The sequence below is a fragment of the Coregonus lavaretus genome, assembly GCF_964263955.1.
Source record: "Coregonus lavaretus genome assembly, contig: HAP1_SCAFFOLD_959, whole genome shotgun sequence".
NCBI classification, from domain to species: Eukaryota; Metazoa; Chordata; class Actinopteri; order Salmoniformes; family Salmonidae; genus Coregonus; species Coregonus lavaretus.
This window is the reverse complement of record NW_028165457.1, coordinates 140,973-159,153: the sequence shown is the minus strand read 5'-3', so window position 1 is coordinate 159,153 and position 18,181 is coordinate 140,973. Positions and strand designations below refer to the sequence as shown.

The following is an 18,181-nucleotide window of genomic DNA, read 5'->3' as shown; positions in this document are numbered from 1 at the left end:
TGCCAAACTATACATTTCTAAAACTACATTAACTTTGAAAAGGATGGTACATGGTAATCACAAGCAAGACAAGTTTAAGATGGAAGGTTAATTAAGTTTAATTTTAATTTGGCACGTTGACAAGATGGAGAGCAGACCCTTTAAAGGAAATTGTACACGGTCCCTTTAAGCACGCACCAACCAGTAGTCTTACGTCGATCGATGCATGATTGCACGTGCATGGTAAACTAAAGCAATATTTTTCTTAACTTTTATGATTCTTCCCATGCTTGGAATTCCACTGTCTAATTGTGTAATACAACTTGTATCACTTTATTTGGCGAGCTACTGAGTCTGCGCACTAGGGAGCAATAAGGAACTCAAAACTATCATTCTAATAAAATCCTATGCGGAGCTACGTGGTTGACACACACAGCTAGGCCATTTTGAGTGATCGATTGTCATTGAGTAACTTTACCTAGATCGATGTGCTACTAAAGGCTTGATCTAACGCCTGATCAAATCTTCTACGGGACAGGACAGGTACACAAATAGAAACTACCGAGAACTTGTTAGAAAACGATGCCAAAGCCGAGCGCTTCCGAGACGGGGAAGACCCGCAGGTTCATCAGTGGTGTGGTGGAAGGTGAGAGTTCTACTCGTCATTACGTCAAATGGTCTACTGTAGGATGTCAATCAAATAGCCTGCTGTAGGATAGGCCTACAAATAGTGTCTGTTTTGATTCAATGTACTTACATTCAGCCACATTTCAGTGCATGTGTCAGATTATAATAATATAGTACGTTTATATATATCAGGGATGGGGAAAACCCCAGTCCTGAGGGGCAGAGTGGTGTCACACTTTTCCCCTATCTCTAGCGTTCTAAACTGAATATCATGATTAGTTGATCATTGGAGTCAGGTGTGTTAGCTGGGGCAAAAGTGTGACAGCAATCACACCCCCGAGGACTGCAGTTAACCATCCCTGATATACAGTACCAGTCAAGTTTGGACACACCTACTCATTCAAGGGTTTTTCTTTATTTTTACTATTTTCTATGTTGTAGAATAATAGTGAAGACATCAAAACTATGAAATAACACATATGGAATCATGTAGTAACCAAAAAAGTGTTAAACAAATCAAAATATATTTGAGATTCTTCAAAGTAGCCACCCTTTGCCTTGATGACAGCTTTGCACACTCTTGGCATTCTCCCACATATGGTCTCCCGAGTGGCACAGTGGTCTAAGGCACTGCATCGCAGTGCTAGCTGTGCCACTAGAGATCCTGGTTCGAATCCAGGCTCTGTCGTAGCCGGCCGCGACCGGGAGACCCATGGGGCGGCGCACAATTGGGATGCAGGGATGTAGCTCAGTTTGCAACACCAGGGTTGTGGGTTCGATTCCCACGGGGGGCCAGTATGAAAAAATTAAAAAATAATAATGTATGAACTCACTAACTGTAAGTCGCTCTGGATAAGAGCGTCTGCTAAATGACTAAAATGTAAATGTAAAATATGCTGAGCACTTGTTGGCTGCTTTTCCTTCACTCTGCAGTCCAACTCATCCCAAACCATCTCAATTGTGTTGAGGTCGGGTGATTATGTAGGCCAGTTCATCTGATGCAGCACTCCATCATCCTTCTTGGTCAAATAGCCCTTACACAGCCTGGAGGTGTGTTGGGTCATTGTTCTGTTGAAAAACAAATTATAGTCCCACTAAGCGCAAACCAGATGGGATGGCGTATCGCTGCAGAATGCTGTGGTAGCCATGCTGGTTAAGTGTAAATAAATCACTGACAGTGTCACCAGTAAAGCACCATCACACCTCCTCCTCCATGCTTCATGGTGGGAACCACACATGCGGAGATCATCCATTCACCTACATTTACATTTGAATCATTTAGCAGACGCTCTTATCCAGAGCGACTTACAGGAGCAATTAGGGTTAAGTGCCTTGCTCAAGGGCACATCGACAGATTTGTCACCTAGTCGGCTCGGGGATTACACCCAGCGACCTTTCGATTACTGGCACAACGCTCTTAACCACTAAGCTACCTGCCGCCCTACTCTGCGTCTCACAAAGACACAGCGGTTGGAACCAAACATCTCAAATTTGGACTCATCAGACCAAAGGACAGATTTCCACTGGTCTAATGTCCGTTGCTCGTGTTTCTTGGCCCAAGCAAATCTCTTCTTATTGGTGTCCTTTAATAGTGGTTTCTTTGCAGTAATTCGACCACGAAGGCCTGATTCACGCAGTCTTCTCTGAACAGTTGATGTTGAGATGTGTCTATTACTTGAACTCTGTGAAGCATTTATTTGGGCTGCAATTTCTGAGGTGCAGTTAACTCTAATGAACTTATCCTCTGCAGCAGAGATAACTCTGGGTCTTCTATTCCTGTGGCGGTCCTCATGAGAGCCAGTTTCATCATAGCGCTTGATGATTTTTGCGACTGCACTTGAAGAAACGTTCAAAGTTCTTGACATTCTCCGTATTGACTGACCTTCATGTCTTAAAGTAATGATAAACTGTCGTTTCTCTTTGCTTATTTGAGCTGTTCTTGCCATAATATGGACTTGGTCTTTTACCAAATAGGGCTATCTTCTGTATACCCCCCCCCCCCCACCTTGTCACAACACAACTGATTGGCTAAAATGCATTACAATTCCACAAATTAACTTTTAAGAAGGCACACCTGTTAATTGAAATGCATTCCAGGTGACTACCTCATGAAGCTGGTTGAGAGAATGACAATAGTGTGCAAAGCTGTCATCAAGGCAAAGGGTGGCTACTTTGAAGAATCTCAAATATGAAATATACTTTGATTTGTTTAATACTTTTTTTGGTTACTACATGATTCCATATGTGTTATTGCATAGTTTTGATGTCTTCACTATTATTCTACAATGTAAAAAATAGTAAACATAAAGAAAAAAATGATTAGGTGTGTCCAATCTTTTGACTGGTAGTGTATATAAGCCCTGAATGTACAATGAATGTCCAGAGCAATAAAGAGGAAACTGATATAATATAGGCAGACATCTGTAACACACACTGACATACTGAACATTAGGCTATACAGCCTGTAGTTGACTCTGTGCTCCACATTATGCATAACAACTGTAAAAGCTTATGTGACCTTTGCTTCACTCAGGCTTTTACGGGCGACCATGGACTATGGAGCAAAGAACTGAGCTGTTCCAGAGGTAGTAAACCCCCCCCCCACACACACACACACACACACACACACACACACACACACACACTTTCCCTCTCTCTCCCTCTTCTTCAAAGTGAACTTATTATCAACTATATTCCTTTCACCTCTCCAATCCTTACAGGAAGTTGTTGCTTTGCCAGAAGTGTCTCATACAGTGTGTTTGTTTGTGTAGGCAGCAGAAGTGGGGTCTGAACACATACCTGTACGCCCCTAAAGATGACTACAAACACAGAATGTACTGGAGGGACCTGTACTCACCTGAGGAGGCAGGTTAGGAGGACACACACAGCGTTACAAACCCCTGACCCTTGACCCCTGACCCCTGGGGCTTATCAGCAACACCTAGTTACAACCCACCCTTAGTTCAGATAAGAGATATTGTGATGTGTGTTGTTATGGCGTTGCCACAGGAGATGCAGCTCCATATTGTCTGTTGATATGTTATCATGTCAGATCATCGTTGATGCCCTCACTTTGACCTGAAGATCCACTCCCATTTACCTTTGTTTACTTTGATCTGCTTTGATTTAATTGATCTACTTAGCAACTGTCGCATTGTTGTAAAAGGCTCTGGTTAAGTAAAGTTAAAATGTGTTCTTCTCAATCCATTTATCTGGTTAAGTAAAGTTAAAATGTGTTCTTCTCAATCCATTTACCTGGTTAAGTAAAGTTAAAATGTGTTCTTCTCAATCCATTTACCTGGTTAAGTAAAGTTAAAATGTTTTCTTCTCAATCCATTTACCTGGTTAAGTAAAGTTAAAATGTGTTCTTCTCAATCCATTTACCTGGTTAAGTAAAGTTAAAATGTGTACTTCTCAATCCATTTACCTGGTTAAGTAAAGTTAAAATGTGTACTTCTCAATCCATTTACCTGGTTAAGTAAAGTTAAAATGTGTTCTTCTCAATCCATTTACCTGGTTAAGTAAAGTTAAAATGTGTTCTTCTCAATCCATTTACCTGGTTAAGTAAAGTTAAAATGTGTACTTCTCAATCCATTTACCTGGTTAAGTAAAGTTAAAATGTGTTCTTCTCAATCCATTTACCTGGTTAAGTAAAGTTAAAATGTGTTCTTCTCAATCCATGTACCTGGTTAAGTAAAGTTAAAATGTGTTCTTCTCAATCCATTTACCTGGTTAAGTAAAGTTAAAATGTGTTCTTCTCAATCCATTTACCTGGTTAAGTAAAGTTAAAATGTGTACTTCTCAATCCATTTACCTGGTTAAGTAAAGTTAAAAGGGTCTTTGTTGTTGTTGTTGCTGTGAATTGGCAGCCTGTTCCCTAATCTATACAGTATGTACAGGATATATAGCACTCTGTAAAGGGAATAGGGTGCCATTTGGGGTGAATATGAATCTTCTGTTCCAGAGAAACTGGTTGCTCTGATAACTGCAGCGAAGAAGAACGGAGTGGACTTCATCTACGCCATCTCCCCTGGACTGGACATCACATTCTCCAACCCCAAAGAGGTCGCGACCCTCAAGAGGAAACTGGACCAGGTGGGGTTCTAGAACTATGGCAGCCTATAATTGGGCCAGGTGGGGTTCTAGAACTATGGTAGCCTAGAACTGGACCAGGTGGGGTTCTATAACTATGGTAGCCTAGAACTGGACCAGGTGGGGTTCTATAACTATGGTAGCCTAGAACTGGACCAGGTGGGGTTCTAGAACTATGGTAGCGTAGAACTGGACCAGGTGGGGTTCTATAACTATGGTAGCCTAGAACTGGACCAGGTGGGGTTCTATAACTATGGTAGCCTAGAACTGGACCAGGTGGGGTTCTATAACTATGGTAGCCTAGAACTGGACCAGGTGGGGTTCTAGAACTATGGTAGCGTAGAACTGGACCAGGTGGGGTTCTATAACTATGGTAGCCTAGAACTGGACCAGGTGGGGTTCTAGAACTATGGTAGCGTAGAACTGGACCAGGTGGGGTTCTATAACTATGGTAGCCTAGAACTGGACCAGGTGGGGTTCTAGAACTATGGTGGTCTAGAACTGGACCAGGTGTGATTCTAGAACTATGGTGGTCTAGAATTGGACCAGATGGGGTTCTAGAACTGTTTAGAGAGAAAGCGTGGCCTGTGAGAAAAGCTGATTTCTCCTCTACTCTCTTCCTCCAGGTGAGTGGGTTTGGCTGCAGTTCCTTCTCCCTCCTCTTCGACGACATCGAGACAGAGATGTGTCCGGCGGACAAGCAGGCATTCAGCTCGTTCGCCCACGCCCAGGTAGCTGTCACCAACGAGGTGTTCACACACCTGGGACAGCCTGACACCTTCCTCTTCTGCCCCACAGGTGAGGTCAGACCATCACCACAGATATTCCAATTCCATATCAACATTCCAATGTCAGACAACCACACAATGAGAATGTCATTGCAATTAAAAGCAGTATTCCATTACATGTTGGCTGGCAGCCATATTGGACACACCCTGCTTAATGTTCGATAAGTTGTTTAATTTCTCAGAATTTTGTGCTTTTTTCAAGCATCGTCAAGGACTAGAATGTCTGTGTGTGTTGTGGTTTGTTTCAGATTACTGTGCAGCGTTCTGCACCCCTAACGTCTCCCAGTCGGCTTACCTTCACACTGTGGGAGAGAACCTCCTACCTGGGATTGATGTTCTCTGGACAGGTGAGAGCAGACAGGAAGTCACTTTCCTCCATTTTGTTTTCTTGTTTGCTCAATTTTGCACCTGGAAAGTTTCCTTGGATGAGTGCATTTTAAGGAGATTACAAAGCACAGTGTTAAGACTATCAGGCACCCAATCTAACCCACTCAATGTGATCATGTTCTGCAGGTCCTAAGGTGGTGTCGCACCACATCACGGTAGAGTCCATTGTAGAGGTGTCCTCCGTCCTGAAGAGGGCGCCGGTTATCTGGGACAACATCCACGCCAATGACTACGATCCCCAAAGGATCTTCATGGGACCTTACAAGGTTTCTAATATTAATACTATGACCCCAGAGGATCTTCATGGGATCTTACAAGGTTTCTAATATTAATACTATGACCCCAGAGGATCTTCATGGGATCTTACAAGGTTTCTAATATTAATACTATGACCCCAGAGGATCTTCATGGGACATTACAAGGTTTCTAATATTAATACTATGACCCCAGAGGATCTTCATGGGACCTTACAAGGTTTCTAATATTAATACTATGACCCCAGAGGATCTTCATGGGACCTTACAAGGTTTCTAATATTAATACTATGACCCCAGAGGATCTTCATGGGACCTTACAAGGTTTCTAATATTAATAGGAGGTTTCTGAAAATAATGATTCATTGTCTATTCAACCACTATTACCTTTATAATGCACTACTATTGGACTAAAGTAGTGTGCTGTGTTCTATAAGCAGTGTTCTATAAGCAGTGTTCTATAAGCAGTGTTCTATAAGCAGTGTTCTATAAGCAGTGTTCTATAAACAGTGTTCTATAAGCAGTGTTCTATAAGCAGTGTTCTATAAGCAGTGTTCTATAAGCAGTGTTCTATAAACAGTGTTCTATAAGCAGTGTTCTATAAACAGTGTTCTATAAACAGTGTTCTATAAGCAGTGTTCTATAAACAGTGTTCTATAAACAGTGTTCTATAAGCAGTGTTCTATAAACAGTTTTCTATAAACAGTTTTCTATAAACAGTGTTCTATAAGCAGTGTTCTATAAGCAGTGTTCTATAAACAGTTTTCTATAAACAGTGTTCTATAAACAGTTTTCTATAAACAGTGTTCTATAAACAGTGTTCTATAAACAGTGTTCTATAAGCAGTGTTCTATAAGCAGTGTGATACACAGGGAGTTTGTTTATAGTAGATTTATAATAATAGAGAAGCTTTTTCTACTCCACTACTGTGGTCCTCTTCAAGCGGGGTCTTGGGATCAATTTCAATTCAGTCAAGTTCACAAGGAGGTGAGCCTGAAGAGAAATGGAATTGACCCCAACCAACCCTGCTGCCAACAGTGTCTTTCAATCCTTCATCACGTTTCTCCATTAATCCACCTTGGATGGTTTCCCATTCAGGCTACCCCCCCCACCCCAATTCACTATATTTCTTCCTCTTCTTAGGATCGTCCCACAGACCTGATCCCCAAGCTGAGAGGGGTGCTGACCAACCCTAACTGCGAGTACTACCCTAACTTTGTGGCGATCCATACCTTGGCAACGTGGTGCCGGTCTAATGAAGGACAGAGAGATGTGGAGATGAGTGAGTATCTATGAGGTGTTACTGTGATGATTTACACTGTTTTTAATGTCTGTTCTGTGAGGCAGCTTGATGTTCAAGTACCCCCTGAACAGGACGCTAGTCTATCGTGGTGCCTTTCCCCCAATCCATCCACTGAGTGCTATGCAGAGAGGCATCGGCACCCACTCTTAAGAGTCTTTGGTATGACTCAACCGGGGGGATCGAACCCCCAACCTTCCAATCTCAGGATGAACACTGACCACAATGCCACTGAGTTAAACTAACCCTTCACTATGTAATCTCCCCAGCAGGTGATGATGAGGGAGGCTCCGCCCTGTGCTACAGCCCCAAGAGAGCTCTCACCCTGGCCTTGACTGACTGGCTACAGGAGTTCCTCAGCACCGACCAGCCTGGAGGTACAGGGGAAAAGTTCCTCAGCACTGACCAGCCTGCAGGTACAGGGGAAACGATTAGCAACCAAGAGGGCAGCTTCAACATTCAATTCAATACAACTTTATTTATCCCCTCCTGGGCAAACGCATGAAACATGAAAACAACACATCCCAGTCTCACAATCAGGACATGCAGGGATTCCAGATCTTTTTAAATTAGATCCATTCATTGTGAAGAGATCAGACAGATTAATTAATTCTGTGGCTGTCGTCTTCACCTCAGGCCAACGCCCTCTGAACCCCACCCGCCTGAAGAAAGAGTCCTCTGACGAGGAGCCCATGCAGACTGACGTGGGAGACCCCGTGTACGTACCAGGTCCTGGGGACAACCCCTTGTTCACAGCAGAACCCCTGACCCTGGACGATCTCCAACTACTCTCGGAACTGTTCTACCTGCCATATGAACACGGTTCTACTGCTAGAACCATGCTGACGGAACTGAACTGGCTGAAAGCACACAGAGAAGCAGTGGGAGAGGCAGAGACTGAGATGGTGAGGTGTGTGTGTACAGTGGGGAAAAAAAGTATTTAGTCAGCCACCAATTGTGCAAGTTCTCCCATTTAAAAAGATGAGAGAGGCCTGTAATTTTCATCATAGGTACACGTCAACTATGACAGACAAATTGAGGGAAAAAAATCCAGAAAATCACATTGTAGGATTTTTTATGAATTTATTTGCAAATTATGGTGGAAAATAAGTATTTGGTCACCTACAAACAAGCAAGATTTCTGGCTCTCACAGACCTGTAACTTCTTCTTTAAGAGGCTCCTCTGTCCTCCACTCGTTACCTGTATTAATGGCACCTGTTTGAACTTGTTATCAGTATAAAAGACACCTGTCCACAACCTCAAACAGTCACACTCCAAACTCCACTATGGCCAAGACCAAAGAGCTGTCAAAGGACACCAGAAACAAAATTATAGACCTGCACCAGGCTGCGAAGACTGAATCTGCAATAGGTAAGCAGCTTGGTTTGAAGAAATCAACTGTGGGAGCAATTATTAGGAAATGGAAGACATACAAGACCACTGATAATCTCCCTCGATCTGGGGCTCCACACAAGATCTCACCCCGTGGGGTCAAAATGATCACAAGAACGGTGAGCAAAAATCCCAGAACCACACGGGGGGACCTAGTGAATGACCTGCAGAGAGCTGGGACCAAAGTAACAAAGCCTACCATCAGTAACACACTACGCCGCCAGGGACTCAAATCCTGCAGTGCCAGACGTGTCCCCCTGCTTAAGCCAGTACATGTCCAGGCCCGTCTGAAGTTTGCTAGAGTGCATTTGGATGATCCAGAAGAGGATTGGGAGAATGTCATATGGTCAGATGAAACCAAAATAGAACTTTTTGGTAAAAACTCAACTCGTCGTGTTTGGAGGACAAAGAATGCTGAGTTGCATCCAAAGAACACCATACCTACTGTGAAGCATGGGGGTGGAAACATCATGCTTTGGGGCTGTTTTTCTACAAAGGGACCAGGACGACTGATCCGTGTAAAGGAAAGAATGAATGGGGCCATGTATCGTGAGATTTTGAGTGAAAACCTCCTTCCATCAGCAAGGGCATTGAAGATGAAACGTGGCTGGGTCTTTCAGCATGACAATGATCCCAAACACACCGCCCGGGCAACGAAGGAGTGGCTTCGTAAGAAGCATTTCAAGGTCCTGGAGTGGCCTAGCCAGTCTCCAGATCTCAACCCCATAGAAAATCTTTGGAGGGAGTTGAAAGTCCGTGTTGCCCAGCGACAGCCCCAAAACATCACTGCTCTAGAGGAGATCTGCATGGAGGAATGGGCCAAAATACCAGCAACAGTGTGTGAAAACCTTGTGAAGACTTACAGAAAACGTTTGACCTGTGTCATTGCCAACAAAGGGTATATAACAAAGTATTGAGAAACTTTTGTTATTGACCAAATACTTATTTTCCACCATAATTTGTAAATAAATTCATTAAAAATCCTACAATGTGATTTTCTTGATTTTTTTTTCTCATTTTGTCTGTCATAGTTGACGTGTACATATGATGAAAATTACAGGCCTCTCTCATCTTTTTAAGTGGGAGAACTTGCACAATTGGTGGCTGACTAAATACTTTTTTCCCCCACTGTATGTTGGAACTGAACTGGCTAAAGGGACTCAGAGAGGCAGAGACAAAGACAGAGTGGTGGAACACACTCAATACATTTAATAATTTAAGAACCTTTATTGATGTGGAAATTGGAAGAACTTACATTGACAACTCTCTCTCCCTCTTTCTCTCTTCTCTCTCTCTCTCTCTTCTCTCTCTCTCCCTCTTTCTCTCTTCTCTCTCTTCTCTCTCCCCCCTCTCTACAGACAGCGGAGTGGCGTTCCAGGGCGAAGCGTTTTGACGTGATGTGTGTTGCTGTGTTTACCATGTTTAACCGTCTGTCCAACGCCCCCAACCGGAGCATCCTCTACGACCTCTACAACTACATCTGTGACATCAAGAGTGGCGTCACCCTGGCCCGCGCCTACGTCAAAGAATTGGGTACAACGGGTGTGGGGGGGGGGGGGGTTGTGTGTGTGTATTGTGTAGGTCAGTGTGTTATTGTATAGGTCAGTGTGTTATTGCGTAGGTCAGTGTGTTATTGCGTAGGTCAGTGTGTTATTGCGTAGGTCAGTATGTTATTGCATAGGTCAGTGTGTTATTGCGTAGGTCAGTGTGTTATTGCGTAGGTCAGTGTGTTATTACGTAGGTCAGTGTGTTATTGCGTAGGTCAGTGTGTTATTGCGTAGGTCAGTATGTTATTGCGTAGGTCAGTGTGTTATTGCGTAGGTCAGTGTGTTATTGCGTAGGTCAGTGTGTTATTGCGTAGGTCAGTATGTTATTGCGTAGGTCAGTGTGTTATTGCATAGGTCAGTGTGTTATTGCGTAGGTCAGTATGTTATTGCGTAGGTCAGTATGTTATTGTATGGTGTTGTACAAGAAGCTGTATGTGTGGTCCTCTGTAGCTCAGCTGGTAGAGCACGGCGCTTGTAACGCCAAGGTAGTGGGTTCGATCCCCGGGACCACCCATACACAAAAATGTATGCACGCATGACTGTAAGTCGCTTTGGATAAAAGCGTCTGCTAAATGGCATATTATTATTATTATTAAGTAGGCCATAAGCATACAGGTTGATGTATTATTTAGGTGTAATATTGTTTGTGTCCACAGGGGGGCAGAGTAGGCCCTCAGCCCAGGTGATGACTGACGACCCAGAGCCCTGGGGGTTTAGAGGGGGTCTATCTGGGGAGTTCCAGGTACCGCGCTTCCCCCTATCAACCCTTTCACCCCTTCTTCCCCCTATCACCCCCTCCTACTCCCCTCTCTGGGCAGTTCCAGGTACGTGCCTACACCCTCTTCCCCCTCACCCCCTCCTACACCAATACTGGACTGTCATTTCATCCTAGAACATTGTTGAGATGACTGGAATTATTATAATTCCTCTTACACCTCAATCAGTCGACAGGGTCACTGCATCAACGCTGCCTAATCAATTCTGCAGTCAAACTTCATGATGTAATCCAACATTGTTACTGAATGTGAGCAACAACAGTTCCACATTCACCTTTTGCTACTATTTCTGTCGTCTAGGCATCAAAATGATGCACTACCCAGAACACACTGCAACTGTATGTACGTCTGGTGTACCAAAACACAATGACGCCGTCTGTCTGATCGAAGCCTTAGTGATTTGGCCTTCTGTTTCTTTGAGCTACAGTCATTCACATCACAGATCAACACTAAAACAATGACAAGCTATACACACATAGGGGTTCACAGACAACCACCTAGACAGAGCCATTGATATCTCCGGCATAACAAAGAGATCATTGACTTGGTACTGACTGGTTGATGACGATATTATTGCTGTTGTTTAGAGAATGCTGCCTTGCCATGGTAACAGAGATCTGTTCCGTCACCCTCCTATGACGTCAGTGTATTCCATACGACCCTACTGCCCAGAAGACAAGGTTAGTTATTTCAATATACCTAGACCTGACTATAACATATCTATTAAAATATACTAGACGTGTGGACCGACTGGGCATGGAAACCAGGTCTTCTGTGGGTCTTGCCATAAGACTGTGTTAGCCCCTTGAGCTAAAGCCTGTATTATAGAGCCCCACAGGCTCTGTCGTAGCTGGCCGCGACCGGGAGACCCATGGGGCGGCGCGCAATTGGCCCAGCGTCGTCCAGGATAGGGGAGGGAATGGCCGGCAGGGATGTAGCTCAGTTGGTAGAGCATGGCGTTTGCAACGCCAGGGTTGTGGGTTCGATTCCCACGGGGGGCCAGTATGAAAAATAAAAAAATAATGTATGCACTCACTAACTGTAAGTCGCTCTGGATAAGAGCGTCTGCTAAATGACTAAAATGTAAATGTAAATGTGTCATAATACCCATAAAACCTAGTGGTCAAACAGGGAAATGGTTCCAATTGTTTTTCACCCATTCATTTTTCACATAGGGAAATCTAGAAACACTTAAAATAAGGGCTGTGTTTCGTGTAGGCTTACCCTGGCATGACGTTTTGATAACCATGTAAATCTCTCTCGGACAAGGTGACTTTTATCAATATATTCAGCACTATTTACTCTCAGATTTGAAAATGTAAACATCATGCAAGACTACAAATCCCTGCAAGCTCCTGCACGTCATCTCTAGTTGACGCCTTTGCTGACAGGTATTGTGTAATTTTTAAACTTGCCGAAGACAGTTCACAGTGTTGTCCGATTCAGCAGTCTCATCTATATCATCATGGCATTTGTAGTTCTGTATGATAGCCACATTAGCAGCTAATTAGCATTACATTTATGGGGGGTAAATACAGGCGAATATATTGATAAGTCACCTTGTCCGATGGGGGGATTTACATGGCTATCAAAACGTCACGCCAGGGTAAACCTACACGAAACACACCCCTTATTTTAAGTGTTTCTAAAATCCCCTATGGGAAAAATGAATGGTGGAAAAATGATTGGAACCATTTCCCTGTTTGACTGCTAGGTTTTATGGGTATTATGACTCATACTGTGGTACTCTATTGTTTTAACAATAATTATGCTTGTATGACTTGTGCGTATCAGTCTCATTGAGAAGTTAGCTGATGCATGAACAAGCTAACGTGTGTAGTTACAAGCTAACGCAGGTCTACAGGTCTCCGATTAGGTTAGCCATCACGCGAGCGTGGTTCACCAAATCACCTCTGTAATACATGAGGCATGTATCGGCTAGCTGACATCTTTATTGATTTATGTCTTTATAACATCTCTGTTGTTTCAGACTGAGATACAGAAGATCCACATGGAGATGCAGAGAGGAGAGGCCAAGATTCCTGCAGCAGCACTACCTGCTCTGATGAGTGATGGGTGCGTATGTGTGTGTGTACAGCATGACTCCCAAATAATCCACTCTCGACAGTCTCTGATCAGCCAGTAGGTTTTGTTCTTCAATATGTGACTGAGCGCTTGTCCTGACCTTCAGTCTAGACAGCCAATATGTAACGTCCCAGTGTACCTCGATCTCTCCCACTCCCCAGACTAGCAGGAAGGCTTTTTACATTAGCTTTTACTTCCAAATGATCTTGATTAATTGTCCTTAGCCAGACTAATCCAAAAAGGTAGGGACAACATGTAATGTCTCCCAGTGTACCTCTATCTCTCCCCAGGCTGGCAGGAGGGCAGCTGTCCCCCTCCCCAAACTGTGGTCTGGTTCTGGAGGATGAGAGGGGGGTGTGTGGGTACGCCCTGGGCCTCACCGACGCCACAGCAGCTGCACTGAACAACCAGGTAACCGCCAGGTTCCGATGGCACAATTACACACTCTGGAATATGACTTTGTCTTGTTTTAATTATTGACCCCAACATTTATATGGTTGTAGTTCTGTCTCTTTGTATTACTTCAGATGTTTTCTATCTGTTTTGTATGGGGTTCCTTGACTCTGAAAATATGATGATCTTTTCTCCCTTGTAGAGGGCATTGCTGGGGGACTTCCCTTCCTTGATAACCATGCAGCTCCACCCCCGGGTTACACACCCCGCCCCCGCCAGGCGTATGATTGGCAGCCTGCTCTCTTTGATGAAGACCAGCGGTGAGTTGTTAACTTGTATATTCAAGTTCCACTACTGTGATTAGGGTGCTCACTCCCTTGTAGTTGAGCACATGCACAGTGGGTTTCTGGTCACTGTTTGTTTGAGCCTAGTGCAGGGCTCTACAATCCTGTTCCTGGTGAGATACCCTCCTGTAGGTTTTCACTTCAACCTCATTTGTAACTAACCTGATCAACCAGCTAATTATTAGAATCAAGTGCGCTAGATTAGGGTTGGAGTGAAAACCTGCAAGACGGTAGCTCTCCAGGAACAGGGATGCAGACGGTAGCTCTCCAGGAACAGGGATGCAGACGGTAGCTCTCCAGGAACAGGGATGCAGACGGTAGCTCTCCAGGAACAGGGATGCAGACGGTAGCTCTCCAGGAACAGGGATGCAGACGGTAGCTCTCCAGGAACAGAGATGCAGACGGTAGCTCTCCAGGAACAGGGATGCAGACGGTAGCTCTCCAGGAACAGGGATGCAGACAGTAGCTCTCCAGGAACAGGGATGCAGAACTCTGGCCTGGTATGGTGGCTGCTGTGCAACGTGATGTTGTCAGAGTTCAACAATACACTTGACTAAACTGATGGATGAACTATTACTAATCAGACCTGGGTTCAAACACTTTCAGCTTTAGAGGTGGGGAATTTACTATTGGCACAATATCAGGTGTTATTCTGTTACTGGTGCAGAAATGGATTCATATTGATCAGATGTGTATATGCCAGTTCATGTTTCTCCCCCCTGCTGGTCTGATGGCATAGGGCTGGATTATCATAACATATTGATGTTTCTCCCCCCTGCTGGTCTGATGGCATAGGGCTGGATTATCATAACATATTGATGTTTCTCCCCCCCTGCCTGTCTGATGGCATAGGGCTGGATTATCATAACATATTGATGTTTCTCCCCCCTGCCTGTCTGATGGCATAGGGCTGGATTATCATAACATATTGATGTTTCTCCCCCCTGCCGGTCTGATGGCATAGGGCTGGATTATCATAACATATTGATGTTTCTCCCCCCTGCCGGTCTGATGGCATAGGGCTGGATTATCATAACATATTGATGTTTCTCCCCCCTGCCTGTCGTCTGGCATAGGGCTGGATTATCATAACATATTGATGTTTCTCCCCCCTGCCGGTCTGATGGCATAGGGCCGGATTATCATAACATATTGATGTTTCTCCCCCCTGCCGGTCTGATGGCATAGGGCCGGATTATCATAACATATTGATGTTTCTCCCCCCTGCCTGTTTGATGGCATAGGGCCGGATTATCATAACATATTGATGTTTCTCCCCCCTGCCTGTCTGATGGCATAGGGATGGATTATCATAACATATTGATGTTTCTCCCCCCTGCCTGTCTGATGGCATAGGGCCGGATTATCATAACATATTGATGTTTCTCCCCCCTGCCGGTCTGATGGCATAAGGCTGGATTATCATAACATATTGATGTTTCTCCCCCCTGCCTGTCTGATGGCATAGGGCTGGATTATCATAACATATTGATGTTTCTCCCCCCTGCCGGTCTGATGGCATAGGGGTGGATTATCATAACATATTGATGTTTCTCCCCCCCTGCCTGTCTGATGGCATAGGGCCGGATTATCATAACATATTGATGTTTCTCCCCCCTGCCGGTCTGATGGCATAGGGCCGGATTATCATAACATATTGATGTTTCTCCCCCCTGCCTGTCTGATGGCATAGGGCCGGATTATCATAACATATTGATGTTTCTCCCCCCCTGCCTGTCTGATGGCATAGGGCTGGATTATCATAACATATTGATGTTTCTCCCCCCTGCCTGTCTGATGGCATAGGGCTGGATTATCATAACATATTGATGTTTCTCCCCCCTGCCGGTCTGATGGCATAGGGCTGGATTATCATAACATATTCATGTTTCTCCCCCCTGCCGGTCTGATGGCATAGGGCTGGATTATCATAACATATTGATGTTTCTCCCCCCTGCTGGTCTGATGGCATAGGGCTGGATTATCATAACATATTGATGTTTCTCCCCCCTGCCTGTCGTCTGGCATAGGGCTGGATTATCATAACATATTGATGTTTCTCCCCCCTGCCGGTCTGATGGCATAGGGCCGGATTATCATAACATATTGATGTTTCTCCCCCCTGCCGGTCTGATGGCATAGGGCCGGATTATCATAACATATTGATGTTTCTCCCCCCCTGCCTGTCTGATGGCATAGGGCTGGATTATCATAACATATTGATGTTTCTCCCCCCTGCCGGTCTGATGGCATAGGGCCGGATTATCATAACATATTGATGTTTCTCCCCCCTGCCTGTTTGATGGCATAGGGATGGATTATCATAACATATTGATGTTTCTCCCCCCTGCCTGTCTGATGGCATAGGGCCGGATTATCATAACATATTGATGTTTCTCCCCCCTGCCGGTCTGATGGCATAAGGCTGGATTATCATAACATATTGATGTTTCTCCCCCCTGCCTGTCTGATGGCATAGGGCTGGATTATCATAACATATTGATGTTTCTCCCCCCTGCCGGTCTGATGGCATAGGGGTGGATTATCATAACATATTGATGTTTCTCCCCCCCTGCCTGTCTGATGGCATAGGGCCGGATTATCATAACATATTGATGTTTCTCCCCCCTGCCGGTCTGATGGCATAGGGCCGGATTATCATAACATATTGATGTTTCTCCCCCCTGCCTGTCTGATGGCATAGGGCCGGATTATCATAACATATTGATGTTTCTCCCCCCTGCCTGTCTGATGGCATAGGGCTGGATTATCATAACATATTGATGTTTCTCCCCCCTGCCTGTCTGATGGCATAGGGCTGGATTATCATAACATATTGATGTTTCTCCCCCCTGCCTGTCTGATGGCATAGGGCTGGATTATCATAACATATTGATGTTTCTCCCCCCTGCCGGTCTGATGGCATAGGGCTGGATTATCATAACATATTCATGTTTCTCCCCCCTGCCGGTCTGATGGCATAGGGATGGATTATCATAACATATTGATGTTTCTCCCCCCTGCCGGTCTGATGGCATAGGGCTGGATTATCATAACATATTGATGTTTCTCCCCCCTGCCGGTCTGATGGCATAGGGCCGGATTATCATAACATAGATGTTTCTCCCCCCTGCCTGTCTGATGGCATAGGGCTGGATTATCATAACATATTGATGTTTCTCCCCCCTGCCTGTCTGATGGCATAGGGCCGGATTATCATAACATACTGATGTTTCTCCCCCCCTGCCTGTCTGATGGCATAGGGCTGGATTATCATAACATATTGATGTTTCTCCCCCCTGCCTGTCTGATGGCATAGGGCTGGATTATCATAACATATTGATGTTTCTCCCCCCTGCCTGTCTGATGACATAGGGCTGGATTATCATAACAGATTGATGTTTCTCCCCCCTGCTGGTCTGATGGCATAGGGCTAGATTATCATAACATATTGATGTTTCTCCCCCCTGCTGGTCTGATGGCATAGGGCTGGATTATCATAACTCTAACAAACGTCTATGCATAGCCCCTCATTCAGTTTGATTATCTTATTCCTCACACGTTTTTTTTCTCTCCTTGTCCTTTGACTGTAGTTCCAATCTGAATCTACCCGCTCTACCCTGCCTCTCTCTCTCCGACAGGTTCCAGGGGTGTGTTCTGTGAGCTGAGGCAGGGTGACAGGAGGATGTTTGACTTCTACTCTAAACTGGGCTCCTTCACAACGCTCAAAATGGCGGGGCTGCCTCGGGACATCATCGTCATGGGAACCAGCTTGTAAACAACATTTCACCAAACGCCACCTTGCACTACTACTATATCCTCAGGTTTTAAATGTCCTTTTGGAAAAAGGGACGACAACGTTAGATGATTAATTCAGCTACTTGTTTGATTGAAAAACGGTGTTTAACGGCCATGTATCAATAACTATAGGATGATGTGTGAAATGTATCTGATCAAGTTTGTCAATGGGATCCACATCGTTTGACTGAGTATTTGTGGAACGTGTCTTTGTAAATTCCAATTAGTTAATGGTATGTTCTGAAAACCAATGTTTTAAATGATGACTTCACTGAACAATGACTATCCTATATTAATGGAATGATAACTGTTATGAGGTGTAATTTTACAATGAATGATTGATGCATTTAAATCAGCCTGTAAGAGGATCTAAATAATGTTGTGATCAATAAAAATTGGACAAACATTTGAATCTGTA

At 44.4% G+C, this 18,181-nt stretch overlaps 1 protein-coding gene across 5 annotated transcripts; it reads left to right on the top strand.

Moving 5' to 3' along the window:
• Nucleotides 1-173: 173 nt before the first annotated feature.
• ogal (O-GlcNAcase like) lies at nt 174-18,169 on the top strand. Of its 5 annotated transcripts, none has more exons than XM_084190968.1 (17): nt 174-625; nt 3,140-3,191; nt 3,378-3,475; nt 4,571-4,701; nt 5,325-5,496; nt 5,735-5,833; nt 6,000-6,139; nt 7,271-7,409; nt 7,700-7,804; nt 8,064-8,332; nt 10,179-10,353; nt 11,024-11,109; nt 11,731-11,823; nt 13,134-13,219; nt 13,519-13,639; nt 13,824-13,941; nt 17,607-18,169. In XM_084190968.1, the coding sequence occupies exons 1-17, from the start codon at nt 562-564 to the stop codon at nt 17,741-17,743; spliced, it is 2,085 nt and encodes a 694-aa protein (XP_084047094.1). In that variant the 5' UTR covers nt 174-561; the 3' UTR covers nt 17,744-18,169. The 5 variants fall into 5 exon arrangements, with proteins under 5 accessions (XP_084047094.1, XP_084047092.1, XP_084047093.1 ...); XM_084190966.1 differs by having other exon boundaries at nt 7,700-7,843; XM_084190967.1 differs by having other exon boundaries at nt 7,697-7,804.
• The last annotated feature ends 12 nt before the right edge of the window (nt 18,170-18,181 follow it).